This window comes from Pyrus communis, chromosome 14, assembly GCF_041283825.1.
Source record: "Pyrus communis isolate YQ-2024b chromosome 14, ASM4128382v1, whole genome shotgun sequence".
NCBI classification, from domain to species: Eukaryota; Viridiplantae; Streptophyta; class Magnoliopsida; order Rosales; family Rosaceae; genus Pyrus; species Pyrus communis.
In genome coordinates this window covers 26,575,688-26,594,903 of record NC_142578.1, presented here as the reverse complement: position 1 = coordinate 26,594,903, position 19,216 = coordinate 26,575,688, and the positions used below count along the sequence as shown (strand labels likewise).

At 35.7% G+C, this 19,216-nt stretch overlaps 1 protein-coding gene and 1 long non-coding RNA gene across 2 annotated transcripts; both read left to right on the top strand.

The window, feature by feature from the left end:
* The first annotated feature begins 671 nt into the window (after positions 1-671).
* On the top strand, positions 672-7,603 carry GLYR1 (glyoxylate reductase 1). Its single transcript, XM_068452449.2, has 8 exons — positions 672-976; positions 1,536-1,646; positions 1,729-1,830; positions 3,453-3,554; positions 4,832-4,947; positions 5,768-5,846; positions 5,914-6,084; positions 7,159-7,603. The coding sequence occupies exons 1-8, from the start codon at positions 872-874 to the stop codon at positions 7,255-7,257; spliced, it is 885 nt and encodes a 294-aa protein (XP_068308550.2). The 5' UTR covers positions 672-871; the 3' UTR covers positions 7,258-7,603.
* Positions 7,604-10,852: 3,249 nt separating this feature from the next.
* On the top strand, positions 10,853-12,528 carry LOC148691499 (uncharacterized). Its single transcript, XR_015955647.1, has 2 exons — positions 10,853-10,955; positions 11,050-12,528. It is a non-coding gene; the product is annotated as an uncharacterized LOC148691499 (long non-coding RNA).
* The last annotated feature ends 6,688 nt before the right edge of the window (positions 12,529-19,216 follow it).

The window sequence follows — 19,216 nt, the reverse complement described above, 5'->3', positions numbered from 1 at the left end:
AATTAATGTTTATTTCTTATTTATAACACATTAAGGGAACTATTATTGACATTCCAAAATTTTCATTTTACACTCTAAACTTTCTATATTTAGAAAGAAAAATACACTTATGAAGAGTGTATAATGAAAATTTTGAAATGCCAATAATATTTTCCCACATCAATTAATTTACAATGCCCTGCAAATTTATTCTTCACTAACGTTACTTTTGACAAAATTATTATTTGAATTAATTTCTCCAAAGATCAAGGAGTAGGTGAACTGATTAACTTCCCCAAAGCATCAACGTGGAGGACTGCAAGTGGGTTCCCTCCCAAGATGATGAGTGGGGAGTAAAAGGACAAACAGAAGAACCAGGGGATTGACGTGGAACGCATCTATCCGTCCGAAAAATGACAGGACAAAAATCCATGTTAAGTCATCAAACTACATTTTTGCCCATCATCCTTAATTGGTAGTAATGTTTACTATAATTCTCTATAATTTTATTGAATGAATTTAATTTTGAAATTTATGTTTATGTACTGTACATCTCTCAAAATTTATTCTCATCAGATAAAAATAAATAATAATAAACATCATTATCACTTTGTTGTGGTGAGCAAAATTATTTTTAATCAGATAACTTGGGCCCAGCAAATAATATTAAAACGTAAACCTAAAAAGTTGCTATCCTTCTTTTGCCCATTTCTTTTGTGTTTTGAGCTTCATTTCAATGTCCACTGGATACATACAGTGAGTGAATAATATATTGATGATAATAATCGTATACAATAAGTGGATTTATTTTGTGTTGGCTCTAGAGTTTGGACTTTGGAGAGAGAGGAAGAGAGAGAAAGATTGAGAGATTGAGAGAGAGAGAGAGTGAGATATGGAGGTCGGGTTTTTGGGGCTGGGAATAATGGGGAAAGCCATGTCTATGAATCTGCTCCGGCATGGCTTCAAGGTCACCGTTTGGAACAGGACTCTTTCTAAGGTATTTTAAGACTCTTGTGCTCTATGTAATCATCCCTATCAAAGCTACTTGTTTGAATGTTGCTTAATCTTCTATTCCAATCGTCATGCTAGATTATATCTGTTGCAATGCTGAGAATCTGGGCATACATACAATCAAACGAAAATGGATTTTTAGCCAAATAGTCCTTGAGATTGGTATTCCTCCTCATTTTGGTCCTGATAATGAAAATCAATAGAAGCGGTTCTAACTTAGTTCACCGTAAATTATTTTGGTCATTATGTGCAAAATTTGTCAATATTCTCTTAAATTGTCACGTGAACGGCTACGTGATCACTTTTTAAAGAGTATTTATGTCAAACTACCCTTCACTCAACGTGGATATTGACAAATTTTTCATGGAAGAATAAAAAATGATTTATGGTGGATAAACTCATGGAATTTTTCTATCGATATTCAATGTTAGGACCAAAGTGGGGACTTATGAAGATTTCAGAGAACATTTTGGCTAAGAAGCCAATGAAAATTAATCTGAGATTCTGACAAGACAATGTCATTTTATCTCTAACTTTGATTGCAGAGTCATGAACTCGTGGAGCATGGTGCTTCTGTTGCAGAAACCCCTGCAGAAGTGGTTAGGAAGTGCAAGTATACCATTGCAATGTTATCTGATCCTTCAGCTGCTCTTTCGGTTGTTATTCTTCACTGTGGTATTTTGAGTTTTTGACACATCATCTACTTGTCTTCAACTCATCAAAATATAAAATACTTAGGTGGTGTTTGGAAAAGATGGCATTCTTGAGCAGATTTGTGCTGGAAAATCTTATGTTGACATGTCTACAGTTGATGCTGATACTTCTTCAAAGATCAATGAGGTTTGAGTTACTTGCGAATGATATCCCCTCCTCCTTGTTTACATTTCTTGTGCGTCATTCCGGTCACCATTGTTTTTAAGACTTTCAAACGAAATGGGTAGAATTTTACCTTTTTACTAATGCATATGTCTATAGCAGGAATTTGTATCAAGAAATCTAAGTTGGAGTTTTAAACTTGTACGAATAGGCTAACATATGAATACTTCCAGAAAGTTGTCTCAAATGTAGGACAATCTGTAAAGGCTAATCTCTCGTGTAACATGTTAGACTTTCAATAAGTAAAAGGATTTTATAGGTAGTGAAAGTGAAAGACATTTTATCTGTGGTTTTCTGACAGATACAGGATCTTCCTGATTCAGAATGCTATTTTGGGCCTTTTCGTGTAGTGAATATGTAGACATGTGGGAAGGTAGGGTAGCTTCTTGACTGAATCTTGATGTAGGGTCAAGAAGTTGCTAGAATGAAGTTTGACTTTATACTGGTGCAGGTGAAGAGTTGGGGCTGAAAGAAGTAAGGTTCTAAAATGAGGAAAACCAAGAATTACGATTTTGGCTTTGTTCTTTACTTTTTATGGTCTTGCAGGGACTAACATCCAAGTAAAAGGAAAGAAAAATTAACAGAGGGATGAAAAAGAAACTCAAAGTGTAGTTGAATACATTAAAAAACATATGTAATACATGTCCATAAGTTTTCACTACCAATTTACTTACTTACAGGCAGAGCTAGAATTGTAACCTTGGTGATCTGAAATGTAAAATAAATTGCATAAATATATATTCATGTTCAAAGCTAAATATTTTTATTTCCTTATGCACAACTTAGGATTCTGAGGCTAGAATTGGCAGGAAGTTCAGATTGTTATAAAAGCTAGAAGTTAGAGTTCTTAGCGTCAGCACTCTTATGGAGTATATTTAGTGAACAAGAAAATGCAAGTCAAAATGCTGGATTTTTATGACACTTCAGAAAAAGGCCACTCACACTCTCCCAAAAAAAGATTGAAAATTAGCAATCTGCAGGAAGTTCATATATTTGTTTTGAAAAACTGTTCATTTAGAAAGGCTCTGTTGGTAAGCAGTTCTTGGTTGGATGAACCTGCACTAGGAAAAAGAAAAGAGTTAGATATTCAAAACGAGAGCATGAGGCAGTTCTATAGCTAAATTCACTTTACCAGATTATAGCTGACTGAGTAAAAGGAGAAGTGAGAAAACGTAGACTGAAAATTGTTTGTGCAATGTTCGAAAAGAAGGCTATACATGATTAGAATATCCCTAGTTACGGCCTGCACACTGGAACTAGCCTTTCCTTTTCTGTTTTTTTCTCACAGTTCCTGACATTCTTCCAAAGATGTGCCTCATCAATTATGCACTGATTCGGAGCTGCTACTTTGCACTTAAGATACAAAGCACGGTTGAATTTTTACTTCATCTACCATCAGTATTGCTTTATCAGTTAAATCTCAGGATGCTTTCTGGTGTTCTTTGAAGATGACTGTAATTTTCATATGTAGTTTCTTTATGTAATTACGGTTTTGAACTATTTTTTCATCACATATTTGAATAAACAATATTAAGCGGAAAAGTATCTTCCCATATATAAGTAAGGTTTGCATCGAATATCTACAGGCAATTAAAGAAAAGGGCGGTTACTTTCTTGAAGCTCCTGTTTCAGGTAGCAAAAAGCCCGCAGAAGATGGTCAACTAGTTATCCTTGCAGCTGGTGAGAAGGTAACATGTTACGCAGGTTATCATTTCTGCAGTTTGTTGCTTTAAACATAGTTCTGGCTAGGAATTAAAGATGAAAATATAAAGGACATTGCTTGATGGGGACTGCTAGCAACCTTTGCACTAACCTTTACACAAAAACAAGACTCTTGCTTTTGGCTAGGAATTAAAGATGGAAAATAGAAAAAATAATTTCAAAGGCACTAAATGTCTTGGTTTTTGTGTAAAAAGATGACATATGACATTGCTGAAGTGAAAAGGTTCAAATGTAAAGATAAGTGCAAAGGTTGCTAACATTTCTCTTGCTTGACATTTGACCTTCTTGTTCAAGAAGGTGCTGCATGTAAACACACCCACACACACGTGCGGCTACGCGCGCACACAGAGAAGAGAACAAACACAAATATACAAGGACGGCTGACTTTATTTGTGCATGTAAACAGAATATACATTTTGAGCCATCGGTCACATATTTGTTTCAGTCACATGCTTTGCAAAGTTCACCATTGAATACGAGGGTGCACATGGGTAAAAGTGGCAGTTTCAAATGTGTTAAGCAAGATTTTATTGTTTTCAAAGTTAATTTGATCTAGGTTTTTTAGGAGCTTTAATTAGGGGTTGTCTACGAGCTTTCAAGTGCAATTAAGAGATATAGAATGGGATCATAAAATTTTAAGGAGGAGGAATAATAGTTCTATTACGATGATACGTCCTGAAGAAAATTGAGGTTCCACCACAAAACGAATTGGCAATATGGGGAGTAGCCCAACTTACTTATAAGCCCATGTAAGGTCCCTTCTCCCATCAATGTGGGATTCATTCTTAACGAATCGAATATTCTCCATGTACTTCATTTTCAAGAAGGATATAGATTTAGATTATGGAATAATGAGCTTTTGAGGGTATGGTTGATTTTCATTGAGATGTTTACTAACTTCTAGGATCAGAACAGTATCCAGTCTGTTTACTGAAGTTTTACCAGGATCGATAAATCAAAGATCTTATACGAATACTTCATTGTACATTTTGATTCAGATTATTGAGTTTTGTGGCATTTTATGTACTTGGGATTTATAATAGGAATAAAAAGGAAGATGGATATGATTCCACTTGCATCAACATGTTATAACCAAGCTGAATAGAATTTTAAAGTAAAAATTAAACTATAGCTTCTGCATCAAAATTTTATGAGCTTTTTTGGAGCAGTCATGAGTTTCTATAGTTAAGTCAGGAATCGTTTTAATGTAACATCACTGCATGATTTCACTGTTCAAATGTAGGCATTGTACGAGGAAGTGATTCCGGCTTTCAATGTCATGGGAAAGAAATCTTTCTATTTGGGGCAGGTTGGAAATGGAGCAAAAATGAAACTTGTTGTCAACATGATAATGGGAAGGTAATGGTTGCTTTCTGCACAAATGATCCAAAATATAATGGAGAATCATTTTCGCAGCTTTTTTTGTCAAGTGAATAGTATTGTCTCAAGAACGCAAATATGGGGGTGGAATTTTCTAGTAGGAAGATGCAGTATGCTGATGTACTAGCGTAATACTTTTTTGGAAGTTAGAAACAGTATTGACAATATCAGATATTACTCTCATAATATGTTGTGGCACTAAGTACATTTGAAGACTTCTTTCAAAATGGTGGGCCATGAGGCTCTAATTTTCTCATTTTACACCTTGACGTTTTGACATGCAACCAATGTACACCTTCTGTTAGGTTGACTGTGTAATCAACTGTTAACTGTTGACGTGACAATCACCCGCTAACTATGCCACAATGAAGTAGAACACACCAAGGCCATATTGGGAGTAGATTCAGCACTGTCACTTCAACAATTAACGGCCAGACAGTCGAATTAACAGAAAGTGTAAAATGATTTAATGTTTAAACGTTGGGGTGTAATCTTAAAACAATAGAAACTCATGGCCCGATTTTTTAAATATTATCTTCAATTTTGGCTACTCCTAATTTACCTCAGATATCCTTGTTCCTGATCTTGTCCTTTCTCGTGTGGCCGCACATCCAACGAAACATTCTCATCTCCGCGACACTCATTTTGTATACATATCAACAAAAATTATAAAACGTTTCTCGCAAGTTGACATCGCATAATAATCCAACTTGGTGCTTCTAATCTAGTATATATAGATTCATTATTCATACAACCGAAGCAATTATGGTAAATATATTACGCGTTCTGTTTATTGCAGCATGATGAATGCATTCTCTGAGGGACTTGCTCTTGCTGGGAGAAGTGGACTGGATCCTTCTGTTCTTCTTGATGTGTTGGTCAGTAGCTACCTAGACTTTATTTTACTAGTTGATCTGCTTACTGTTGATGAGTTTATTTTGGCAGGATCTAGGTGGAATTGCAAACCCAATGTTTAGGTTGAAAGGACCCACTATGATACAGGGCAGTCACTCGCCTGCATTTCCTTTGAAACATCAGCAGAAGGACATGAGATTGGCTCTTGCCCTTGGGGATGAAACAGCTACATCAATGCCGGTAGCTGCTGCAGCTAATGAGGTTATGCTCTTACTTGTTCTTTGTTAACTGTCTACAAAGTTGGCCATGGCGTAAAAGTAGAGTTTTCTTAACGTGATTCCAAGGTTTAGAAGACAACCCCAGGGCTGCTGCTGTCCAATAAAAGCTAATTTTAGCAGATAGTGGTTTGATTTCACTTCTTTCAAAACCCTTATCTACTGTCTACATATCTTCTATGTAACATAAGTCTTTCCAGTACCTCGCAACTTCAAATGTCCACCATCATCATTGAGAAACCATTTAAACACTTGACTCATTTTCTGAACTTTGTTAGTTGATAGTGTTGTTTAAATTGAATTACGTGTTTATACTTGGAAGTTTGAAATAATTGGAATTTTGTAGTGTAGAGTCATGATCTTAAATTTCTAAAGAGAAGATAGTAGAGTAGCATATAAAGATGTCTATACCCTTAGGCCTCTTTTTGGCGTCTAGGATTAGATTAGAGTGGATAACCTTTAAGTTTATAGTATGTTGAACGTAGAGGAAAACGATTTTCATTTTGGGGGGATTAGATTGGAATGAATAAGCTTTCTTCTTGAGTAATCCATCTTCTAACTTCAAATTGGCCACATTTTTTTCATTCTTTCTTTCAGCATACCTTGAAAATAGTGTTTTATCCATTGCAATCCAATTCTTTATACTAGACAAAGCCTAAGGAAACCAATATATTATCAGGAAGACTTGTAGTTTTATTGTCAAGCAATGAGATTTGGAATATGTTAACGTAAGAGATTTCCAAGTTCCAAGCAAGGAAAAGTTATTAATAAGTGGATCACAAAAATGTTGGATATGAGGAATTAAAAATCCCTTTCATGAGCATTACAAAGGCAAGTGTGAAGGATTTGTAAACGACTCCTTCCAGGTAAGGATTTGCAAATCCATCTCACGTCTTTTGTAATGCTCATATGAAGCGTTTCCAATTCCTTCTATCTTACATTTTGCAATACATTCTTTAATTATTTGACCTCATTTCCTTATGACTTGAAAATTCTCTCGCTCAAACATAGTTTTAGAGCAATAATACCCTAACGATTTATGTTTATTATGGTATTTTAGGCTTTTAAGAAGGCTAGAAGCATGGGGCTTGGGGACCTTGACTTTTCTGCTGTCTATGAGACCGTGAAGGCTCTTGAAGAACCCTCTCGAAACAGCTAACTGCGTTAAGCTAACAAAGCCAATGCGCCGGGGGAGATAGCAATGCGGTCATACACATCGAACATTACCTTTACATGGAGAATGCACCGACAGAGGACTTTTAAATAAAACAGGCACTCATTTGTATCATACTCAGGAATGATTCTGTGCACTCCCATAAATTTGCTTTAAAACACTTTGGGAATTCTATCAATAAAAATTATTCCCAAAGAATTATCACCTTGTTTGCATTACTTGTGGACTGGAATCTATTGCTAATAGCACGTTTATTGTAAAAACAGAAACTTACTGTTCTGTGCGATTTGACTTGGCTTTTATGATGGAAATAATTTTAATTAGACAGAAATGGTTTCCAGATTTGTTCTATATATTTTATTTGCCTTATGTACTTTGAAAAACTAAAACCAAAACCATCATGCATATTTTACTTACATTTGCTAGTGGTTCATTCATGCCTGCATTTCCACGGTCAACCTTTCAGGTATGAGTTGAGAGAGAATAAATAGATTGTAAGCAGCTGTGGATCTCATTCTCTAGTCTTTGTGGATATTCTTGGTAGAACCATTCTTTACAGAAATTCTTTGCATGCAACTTTTTATTGTTTGCTGTATATTTTGAGGATAAAATGACTATCGCTCTAGTTGCAGATCTTTGATATTAAAGGTTTTTGGGGTGTGGAGACTCAAATGTCATGGGTTTGTTATGAGCATTTAGTTTGTCAAATTACTTTGAAATTAAGGAAAAAAAGAGAGTAAGATAACTAATCCCAAATGTAAACTTCCAAGGGATACCAAAGAGGCTGCAAATATTACACCTTTCTAGCCACTTGTAGTACACTATATTTGTGTTACTGGCAGACCCCTGGTGAAAGTTGACCTGCGTGACTCAGAGTTTTTCTGCAGATGATTTCTCTTTCTAATCTAATTTACCAAAACATATGTGTGAAGATGATTTTGGTACTTCACATTGATGTTTCCTTGCAAATGGTATTCAGCTCATTCATGAAAGAGACTTGTTTGGGCAGCTTTAAAAGGGAGCTGAGCCCCTCATTCGTAATTATCCAGTTCAAAAAAGTTATCAAATCATTCAGAAATTAAAGCAGAAGGTTGATAATCCCATTTGAGGGAGTTGGTCAAGGGGGCATTCTCTTGATTGTCTTTAAGAATTTTTGGCGTTTAGTCTCTTAAGTGTTTGTTTGCAAAGTGATCAAGGACTTTACTAACTGTGGAAGCTTGCATTTTAAAGCAAAGTTAGGCCTGGTTTGGTACTGAAGTGATTCTAAAAAAAGCTGGTATAAAAAAAAGTTGGGAGTTATTTTTGTGTTTGGTAAACAATTCAGCTTTAGTTTTTTTTCACAGTTTTGGTTGAAAAAAAAGCCAAAAACAAGAAGCTGCAAAACCCAGCTTTGAAAAACCAGCTTTTTTTCACATCTGTTGTACATATAAGTTTACCAAACACTATAATACTGCTTTTTTTTTTTTTTTTTTTTTTTTTTCAAAAGCACTTTTACAAAAAATTTTACCAAACACTCTGCTGCTTTATTTCACAGTTGCTTATTCTCACAGCACAGTTGCTTTATTTCACAGCACAGCAGAAGCAACTTTTTTTCAAAGCACAGTAATACCAAACCAGCCCTTAATATGATGTATCTTTCATGTTGGCTGATTAACATAAAGGTATAGAATGTAAAGGAAATAGAGTAAACAAAGAAAATATATACTCATTCTTTGGAAGAAAAACTTGTTTATTTTGAAGTAGTAATGAATTAGAGAAAATATTGTTATTTCGACTCCCCTCTAGATATTTTTTATGCATCCGGCAATAAACTAAATTTAGCAAATAAAAATAGGGTAAATTACATTTTCATACCTCAGGTTTAGGGTCTATTTCAATTCCTTACAACATCTTCAAAACATTTCACTTTCATTCCTTAAGTACTATTTTGTTTCAAAATAATACATTCGTTACATTTTCCATCCATTGATCTGTTAAATGTTAACGTGGCTGCCACATATATGCCACGTGGCTGCCAAATGTCTGCCATGTGGCAAATAAAATAATTTTTAATTTTTTTTAAAACCCTGAATTTTCTCAAAAAATTGAAAGAAAAAAAAAAGGTTAAATTACACTTTCATACCTCAAGTTTGAGGTTTATTTCAATTCTTTACAACATCTTTAAAACATTTCACTTTCATACCTTAAGTACTATTTTATTTCAAAATAATACATCCGTTACATTTTTCATCCATTGATCTGTTAAATGCTGACGTGGCTGCCACATATATGCCACGTGGCTGCCAAATGTCTACCACGTGGCAAATAAAATAGTTTTTTAATTTTTTTTTTTAAAACCTGAATTTTCTCAAAAAAAGGAAAAAAAAAAAATGAAACCAGTGCCTTTCCCCGCCCTCCCCCCCCCCCCCCCCCAAGCGACCCTAACCCAAAACCCAAAAACTTGCAAGAAGAAGAAGAAGAAGAAGAACCCTAGTTCGTCCCACCCGAGCCACCCTTTTCTCCCATCCCCCATCACCCACAAAAATTCCACCTGAGATTAGGTGGATCTACCACAAAACTAGTCCAAAAATCATCTCAAACTCAAAGTATTTTCAAAACCCACCCGTACTGAAAATCATGAGATCCTGACTCGAGGGGGGCGGGGAAGGGGAGAAGGTCGCACAGTGCCGGGGGGGGGGGACTGGGTTTGGGGTTTTTTTTCCTTCTTCTTCTTCTTGCTGCTGCTGCTGCAGGTTTTTTTTTTTTTTTCCTTCCTTCTTCTTCTTGCTACTGTAGCAAGTTTTTTGGGTTTTGGGTTAGGGATAGGGATGTGGGTTGCTTGGGGGGGGGGGGGGTGGTAGTGGGTTTCATTTTTTTTATGAGAAAATTCAGGTTTTTAAAAAAAAAAAAATATTTTATTTGCCACGTGACAGACATTTGGCAGCTACGTCAGCATTTAACAGATCAATGGATGGAAAATGTAACGGAGGTATTATTTTGAAATAAAATAGTACTTAAGGTAAAGTGAAATGTTTTGAATATGTTGTAAGAAATTGAAATAGACCCCAAACCTGAGGCATGAAAGTGTAATTTACCCCTTTTTTTTTCTTTTTTTTGAGAAAATTCAGGTTTTTTAAAATAAAATTAAAAAAATATTTTACTTGCCACGTGGCAGACATTTAGCAGCTACCCTAAAAAATAACTAGAAACAAGGCAGCATGAAATTTTTTTTTTATATTAATAATAGAGTATAGTACTTTTGCAAAATTTGGAACTAATCCCCTCTTCTCTCAGCCGTCTCTCTGTTTTTCTGGTTGCTTTTCAGCTCTTGCCGCACCCTATTCATAAGTACAGGGTGTGGTTTACACGCCTATAATATGACTAGGAAAGCACATTTGCATTCCTGTTTCTTTTCTGCTTTTAGCATTCCTAATCTAATTGTACAAGAAAGTTATTCTTTCCTTATCCTATCCTTGTAAGACAAGAATCTTTGCACTTTAACTTTTTTAATACAATACTAAACAAAATAGGACTCTTTTTAACAAAAGACGAACCAAATCCTAACAAATACATGTGCAATTTGAAATATCAAGAGTATACTTTAAAGTTTCCCTCCTTTCCACTATTTTCTGCAGCATCTATTAAATTAAATCGGTGCACAGGTGATTTTATATCACCGCCTGGCAGACTGAAGAGTACTGCAGGTATGTGCTCACTTGTTAATGGATTTTAATAATGCTTTTGCTTCTGTGATATGAATATTTATGCTGATTGAGGTGAAAGTTTTATAACATGCAGATTTTTTGGTGCTGTTAAAGGAACATTGAAACTAAGCTCTTACCAAACTTGTGTTGAGCCCGTGATTGGCGAAATTTGGAAACTCTGTTCCAGCCTTTATCAATTTCCTCATATTCATGGTTAGTAGAATCTAGTCTCTCACCACATATTTAGTCATGATTTTTGTGTTGGATAAGCCTTTTTAATGACAGTGCTTGTACAGCGCCCTTGTGAAATTAAAGGCTCATGGAAAACCTCCCTTTCATTTTCTTTGATAATTGATAGCATGGAAACCCTCTTATATTGTTGGAATATAATTTTGGAATTCCCTTCCTATAGCGTTTTTGAACTATGTCAATGTGGCTCGGAAAAAGAGAAACTAAGGTCATCTCTAACTCTAAATATTGCTCCGTCCATAATTATAGCTATGCAAAAACATATTTTTCAAGAACAATCCAGACCATATTTATATATGGTCTTCAACCAAAAGGGACTAAACATAGCCCTTCAATAATTTTATTAGTTTTAAGTTTATTTTTTAAATTTATTGGTTAATTTGATTAAACTACTACTTATACCTGTTGACCCTAAAAATTACAAAGGCTACGTGGCGCGTAGGCCGAGTAACTAATGAGCTAACTACGTCATTCGGTTGATGTGGGGCATGCCAACTCGTCGGCCGAGCTTGGCCAAGGAGTACAATATGTTGATGTTGCATTGAGCGCGTTGCTGACTTCTTGATCTTGCAATTGTGGCTGAGGAAGGAACAAGTCTCGGCCTTCGGGTTCTCGAGCCTGAAGACAAGGCTGCTAGTTCTGCGAAGTTCACAAATCGTCGGCGCCGAATTCGGTCACAGTAATTATATTCGTAAGAGTATAAGCACATCGAATTGACACCAGACTATGTGGACACAAGTACTTAAAGGAGATGTATGTCTTGATGGTAAATGTGGTTCGGCTGTCAGAATGCCGAACTCTGAAACTCACTTGTGAGTATCCAATCATAAAACCACTCGGCGTTCCGCCGAATGTAGTAACTTGTAACACCTTATTTCGCCGAGAAGGCTAATAAGATGACCTCTGCCAATAAGGATTCAGAAACCCTTCTCGACCGAGACTTGGATAGGTAATTAGTCTGCTTCGACGCAGTGCTGTTTATCCAAACTGAAGGTGCTCCTTGGTTGGCTGATTCTACGACAACAGTGTTGTTTATCCAAACTGAAGATGTTCGCCGGTTGCCTTCACAGTGCTGTTTATCCAAACTGAAGATGTGTCAGCGATAAAAGAAAATAAAAATCTCAAGATGTTTGAGAGGTTTGCGCAAGGTAATTGTGTGTTGAATTGGAGGTGCCTCTTTCCGTTGTTTTTAGCCTTGTATTTACAGGGACGAGTATGCGCTAGTTGATAAGCTGGTAAAGACTACCATGTTAGTAGAACTCTTCCACTGATTTGAGCCTCGGATAAGCCTTACTCCCCCCAAGACTCTGAACTTAGCCAAAAATACAACCAAATCCGATCCTTGTGTTTAGTCTTATCAGTTATCACATCGAATCCCCAAATAATCCGCACACTTGGAGATGAACAAATAAATAGCCACCAATTATTATATATATATATAAATAAATAGTTAGCCCAGTCCACACGGCATGCAGACTATATGGCCTAATCCCATCATCAATTCTTATGGCCTTGAACTCAATCTCACAACACCATCACCATGCATTAAAAACCTAGCCTACCTAGGTTTCTCATCTCATCCTCACATCATCACCAAAAGCCATCATCTCTATTATCGTGCATGCATTCTGATCAAATGAATTTCAAATTCATTTTAAGCTTCCAAGTGCCGTCAGACATCCCAAATCAATTTGAACTGTATTGCTTTATTTGAGATATAAATAGCATCCTATTTATCTGGTTTAAGAAGATACCAAGAAGATAAATATTATGATAAAATCCATAATATTATCCTTTAGCAAAAATATCTCCATTTTTCCATCCGACGGTTGAGAACTATGCTCACTCAATGACCTTGATTACTCGGGCCGATGGTGTAAAATCGGATCCAAACAATACCATATTAAAATAAAGATATCTGGACATAATTCTTGAGATGAATAGAAAATGTGAAAAAATTAGATTAAAATGAATATGTAAATTAAGTCATCATATCCAAGACCAGAAATCAGACATCAAAATCATTATCCAATCATTGAAACCAGCAATGGTGGCATGAGGATCACAAGCCCTTGCGGCAGGATTAGGCTCCACATCGGGAGTAAGCCACATACTTCCGAAACGGGCTGGGTACCGGGCGCCCAACATTTGGTTGGAGATGAGTTTTGTCCAACATCAGGTGATGCTTTGACCCTTTTAACCTCTCCATCGAAGATGGCCCAACTCTTTTACTTTCTGTGGTAGTTTCTGGTGAGTCCTAGCACATGTTGTATTCTCTCAAAATAAAAAGGGTAATTTTTAGTTGACTACTCAGAATTTTTTTGGTTTTTAACTTTTCATATGTGAAGTTTTTTTTCATTCTTGTCTGATATCTAAAGTGATAATTGTGAGACATTTTCATTCATCTGTTAAGTTTTCTATTAAAACAGTCGTTAAGTTGTAAATTTACACCCGCGTTGACAATGATTAATCACCACTTGTCAATCTTGACCATGCAGATATTTAAAAAGTTTAAAAATAAAAAAACTAAACCCTAAAAGTAGATTTTTAGTTTGGGTACTCTCTCATAGACTTCGAAAATACCACGTCACCTCCCATCGCTGGCGTCTGCTCCAACTGGCATAATCACCTGCTATTCTTTCTCCTCCTCCCCCACTATTTCTATTTTTCTCACTCTCATTTTTCAATCGAATTGTGTGCGCTCTGTATCTCCTCTTATATTCTGTAATCACGATTAAATTATGTTAATATTTTATATTAATTTTTTTTTATAAAAATAACAACATAAAAAACAATAAAAAAAAAAATGTTGATTTAATTTAATAGTGACCACTATTCATTGGAGGGGATGTGGAGGCAGGCAATACAGGTCCTTTTCAATCTGCTCGGCGAGGTCGCCGTTGACTACCCCTATCAGCATCGCCTTGGTCCATCTGCTGCGACTCTTTCAGGCCGTGGTTGGGGCCAAACAGGGGGATTTGCGGCATCCAGTTGATTCCGAATTGAGTGAAGCTATGCTACTAGTCCTGGATCTCGATGTTGCAGTAGAAGAGCTAGGCGTCGAAGGGACGACGAGTTTACTTCTGCTCTACCTTCATTGGAAACCATCTTTGAGAGCACAGTAAAAACTGAGATTTGGGTGGATGAATTTTGGCCCTTCCCCTCTTCTCATCTCTTTCTCACTAGTCTAATCTAGCGGCTAGTTCCATTGCAACTCCAACCACCACTTCTCGCCTCCTGACACTGATCCCAACCGAGCTGCACCACCTCCACAATCTCCAAGGGATGAATGTTATTTTTGCCCCAATTTGCTTTCTTTTTTTTTTCCTGTTATTAATCGAGGTTAATTTCTGTGAGGAAAATTTTTGGTTCTTGTAGGAGTGAACTCAGCTTCTTTCAAGCCAGTCAACAAGTGTCGTGCGGCGTTCGAGCGACGGTGCTCCTTCGACAGCCAAGAAGGCGGCGGAAGGAATTTTGGTTTTAATTTGATTTTTGGGGCTCTGTTTTGGAGGGGGATTACTAAAGGAAGAAGACCTCAAATCTTTGTGACTCTTGTCTTGCTACCGCTGGGCTTCTTTTTTGGGGGTTGGTTACACGAACTCAGAATTTCTCGACAGCAGAGAGAGATTGTGTTTTTTAGTTTTTTTTTTTTTTTTTTTTTTTTTTAATTTTAATTTAATTTATTTATATATATTTTTAAATCTTTAATATTCAAGTGGGGCTCAGATTGACATGTGACGTTCAGTTATTGTTTACGTGACCGTCACGTCACATATTAATGGATGTTTTAATAGAAAACTTAACAGAAGTATGAACGTTTAAAAGCCAAAAATTGCTTGATTTGTCCAAAAATTCATTTTCAACTGATGGTTGGATTATAATTATATGGAGTCCACTAGGCCATTATTTGACCAAATGGACATCAGGCTATCCAAATGTAGCCTCCCTCTTAGCATATTTTTGGTGTTGAACTCCTCAGTTGCAATAATTGATTCAAATGCAGCAAATAAATTTGAAACGATCCAAATATAGTTTAATTAAATTAATCATAAATTTAAAGTATAAATTTAAAATTAATAAATTATTGAGAGATTTATGTTTAGTTCCTTTTATTAGAAATGATATATAAGTATGACCTGACATTATTTATTTAAATTTTTTTTATAGGATTATAATTCTAGATAGGATTATATTTAACTGTTTCGGTTGAAGGTGATCTTAAGTACTATACTGAAATGAAAAAAATTTAATGTATACAATATTGAATAAAAAAACCTTTAAAATAATAAACTGAGAATTACCTAAATAAAAAATTGGTACATGAGCATTTGACAGTGGATAAGCGTTATCCATTAGATTAGGTAAACTGCACGTGGAAAACTACTGGGGCTCCCGATCAAGACTTTTGTAGCTGGCAATTAACCAATACTTCCTGGCCATGCTTTTTATATATACATTACCCCTTTGCTAAGTCAATTTATCAAACCAACTCAATGTGACAACCAATGACATTTGGTTTAGGCTAGGAGTTGAAGTTGCTAAGTCAATTTATCTACCCAACTGAGACCGGGTGTTGCAGAAATGCTTGGCCAATTGTCATAGGATAGGATAGTAATTAGTGTTGTTGGTTTCCCTTTTTGCGTTTGACATGTGATTATTTGATTTATTGTAGGTGAACAAGTTACCTAGTATTCAGGTGAGGAATGGAGGCAGGGGAAGAGCATTTAAAAATTCCAGGTTCTCCTTATTTTGCATCAGGCATGACATAAGATTTAAAGAGTTTATAATGAGCATTCGTGCATAAATACCAAAGATAAGGTTGAACAAAGCATATTTGAAGAAGAATAATTAATTTAATAGACTTGTGTAGAATCATCTTTTGGATTTTGCTCATTTTCTTGACAGACAAATTAGTATTCCTTTCTTTGCAGGTGTTCCAAAAACACCTTGCATCATGTTATGACCACACCTATTTGTCCTTTTTCTTTGGCTTCATGTATTGTGGGAGCTCCCCCAATCCAGGAAGCACTAATTAGTGGTAGGTGGTAATTTTATTCCAAGAGGATCTTGCTTGATTCCCTTTATGAAGATATTAGGAATCCTCCAATCACATCCGTTCATTGTACATTATACGGTAAAAAATTATTGTATATTTTTTATTTAAAATTAAATATAAACAGTACTTGACAAAAACTGGCCAAATAATGTACGATGAATGGATGTAATTGAATGATCATTAGAATCCTTACAAAGAGGATCCGACGAGGATCCTCTCTCTTCTTTTTTTTCTTTTTTTTTCCCTCCTTATGGGGAATCATGCCGGGCTCAATTTGAAACTCACGTAATCTACCAATCCAGGTCTTTGAAATTTGATTTAACGGCTAAAGTTATTATAACTTTTAAAGGGACATTCTGTTTATAGTTGTTGGATCAAATTTCAAGGGTCCGGATTGATGGATTAGATGAATTTGGTGGAAAGGGATCCGGAGAGGATCCCTTCCCCAGTTTGAATGATGAAAATTGTCAATGCAGAAGAAAATCTAAATAGAAAATAGTAAAAATATCAATATATATATTGGATAACGGGCTGCTAATTGTTTTTTAATTCCTCTCTCTCTCTCTCTCTCTCTCTCTCTCTCTCTCTCTCTCTCTCTCTCTCTCTCTCTCTCTCTCTCTCTCTCTCTATATATATATATATATATATATATGAAGATACTTTCTTGACTGTTAGATTTGACTTTAATGAAATTATGTGGCCTGTGATTTAATTTCAATCACACAATTTCATTAAAGTCAATTCAACAGTCAAGAGCGTTCCCCATTTAAAAAAAAAAAAAAAATAGAGATCCCTCTTGTTAAAGCATCCACGCGCGTGTGTGTGTATTGGTATAAATTCTATTCTTCAAAATAATAACCTCAAAGTATGATTTAGTATAAGCATTAAGCACCCTAACTGGGGCTGCCCGTTTGGACAGGGAAAACGCCGCATTAGGGAGAGAATTCTTGAAAGACGCTAGCTTAGGATTGTATTATAGATTGGGCGCATACCATAACTTTGGATGATAAACACATTCTCTAGATTTCTCATCATAAAAAGAAAAGGGTTGGGAAGTAAGTGATATACTTGCTTGCTTGGACGCTTGGTTAGCTATGGTTGGGGCACTTGGCTTGGAGTATGAATGAAGTAATTAATTATTGATTTGGCTGAAAACAAATATCTAAATAAGGATGTGACTTGTAAAAAAGGGAAAGGCCGATCATTTCCTCATAATCCATCAAATCAGGAGATCCGGATCATTAAAATTTAATCATTATAACTTTTAAAATGGATCTCTATTTGTAACCGTTGGATCAAATTTCAATGGTACGGATTTCATGATTTGGTGGATTAGGAGGAAGGAATCCGGAGATGATCCATTTCCATAAAAAAGCTCTTTTTGAGGATTAGACTGATCTAGAAATTAGTGATGTTGTTTGGTATCCGTAACAATTAACATACAAATTGATGATCTAGTCAAAACATTCACAAAACTCATGCACGTACACCTTAATAGGTGTTATGAATTAGAGTAAATTGTAACAATAGTCTTTCAATTTTAATCAAGTTAGAGCAATGATTCCTCAATCATAAAACCATTATCATTGGTCTCTCAACTCATTAAAATGTGTAACTATGATCATTTTCATCAACTTCGTCAGAATAAGTTACGTTGGAAGGACCATTGCTACAATTGAGTTAAAGTTTGAGAGACCATTGCTTCAATTGAGTTAAAGTTGATGGATAATTTCTCCGGTTTGATTAAAGTTGAGGGACCAATGGTAATTGATTTTTAATTAAAGGACCATAGCTGCACGTTTTGATGAGTTGAGGGACCAATAATAATGAATTTTTAGTTGAGAGACCATTGTTACAATTTACCCTATGAATTATGAATTATGGGCTACAAGTCCTTGTCAAGGCTTTTTTTTTTCTTCTGAAAGGTTCACTGGCTGATATGAACTACTCGATGTTACCATTATTAAAGGAATCAGTATCTGTGGGTGGATGAATGAAATTAGATCGATTGCATGCGGGTGTTTTGATTTTGGCTTTTGATTCTTCTATGACTTATAATGCATCTATTGCACACGCATGAGTGAATGCTTTGCTTAGCTTGACACATTAATCATGTTCAAAGTCTTCAATATGAAAATAAATCAAGCTCTCCAATCAGTAATTAGGGCGGATGTGAATGCTAGCTGGCATGATATGATAGCGTTGATTCAATCCACCTAAACCATAGAAAATAAACACATCCAACTCCAAGTCTTACTTACTACCTTGACCATCAAATTTTTTTTTCACTATGCTACTACTCCTTGTGAAGTGTGTGTGTTGTGTGAAAGCATTTTAAGAATACAAGTGGGTATTCCAAAATCCGAACTCCAAACCTCAAACTACATGATTGGTTGCTTACAATTAAAGCAGCATCGTTTATAAGTTTGCTAGGGCTGAGTTTCAACCACATGTTAAAAATTGTAGGTTTCATTTCTAAATCTAGTTTAGTATGTTGGATTGGATTGGATTGGATTGGATTACTACCTACCATTAGATTAAACTGGATAACTTTAATCCTATCATACAATTGGTGTTCATATACTTTTTTAGTAAACAAAATTTCACCAGCCCTAGAGGAGATATCCTGTGTACCAAAGTAGATATGATGTAATTACCCTTAGGGTGTGTTTACAAATGGCGAATTGGACATGGACAATGGGAATTGCACACAATTCGAGGAATTCAAGTGTTTACTACCACCAGAGGAATGAAAATCGGGGGAAAAATGGGGTGGGACCCAGCTCATTTCTAGAATCAGACTCTGGTGTTACCCGGAGTCAGATTCTCTAATAATACTTGGTATTTGGATTCCTTGAAGGGGAGTCCTCTAGAATCAAAGTTTTGTTCCAAAATTACCCTAATTTCAAAATAGCCTTACAAACTTCATCGCCAAATCCAACAGAGATACCCATAT

Excerpts from the sequence above, each read along its gene's own strand:
- GLYR1 (XM_068452449.2), top strand. The coding sequence starts at position 872 with ATGGAGGTCGGGTTTTTGGGGCTGGGAATAATGGGGAAAGCCATGTCT. Across the intron at positions 5,847-5,913 it reads CTGTTCTTCTTGATGTGTTG|GATCTAGGTGGAATTGCAAA; the intron begins GTCAGTAGCTAC and ends TTATTTTGGCAG. Across the intron at positions 6,085-7,158 it reads TAGCTGCTGCAGCTAATGAG|GCTTTTAAGAAGGCTAGAAG; the intron begins GTTATGCTCTTA and ends ATGGTATTTTAG.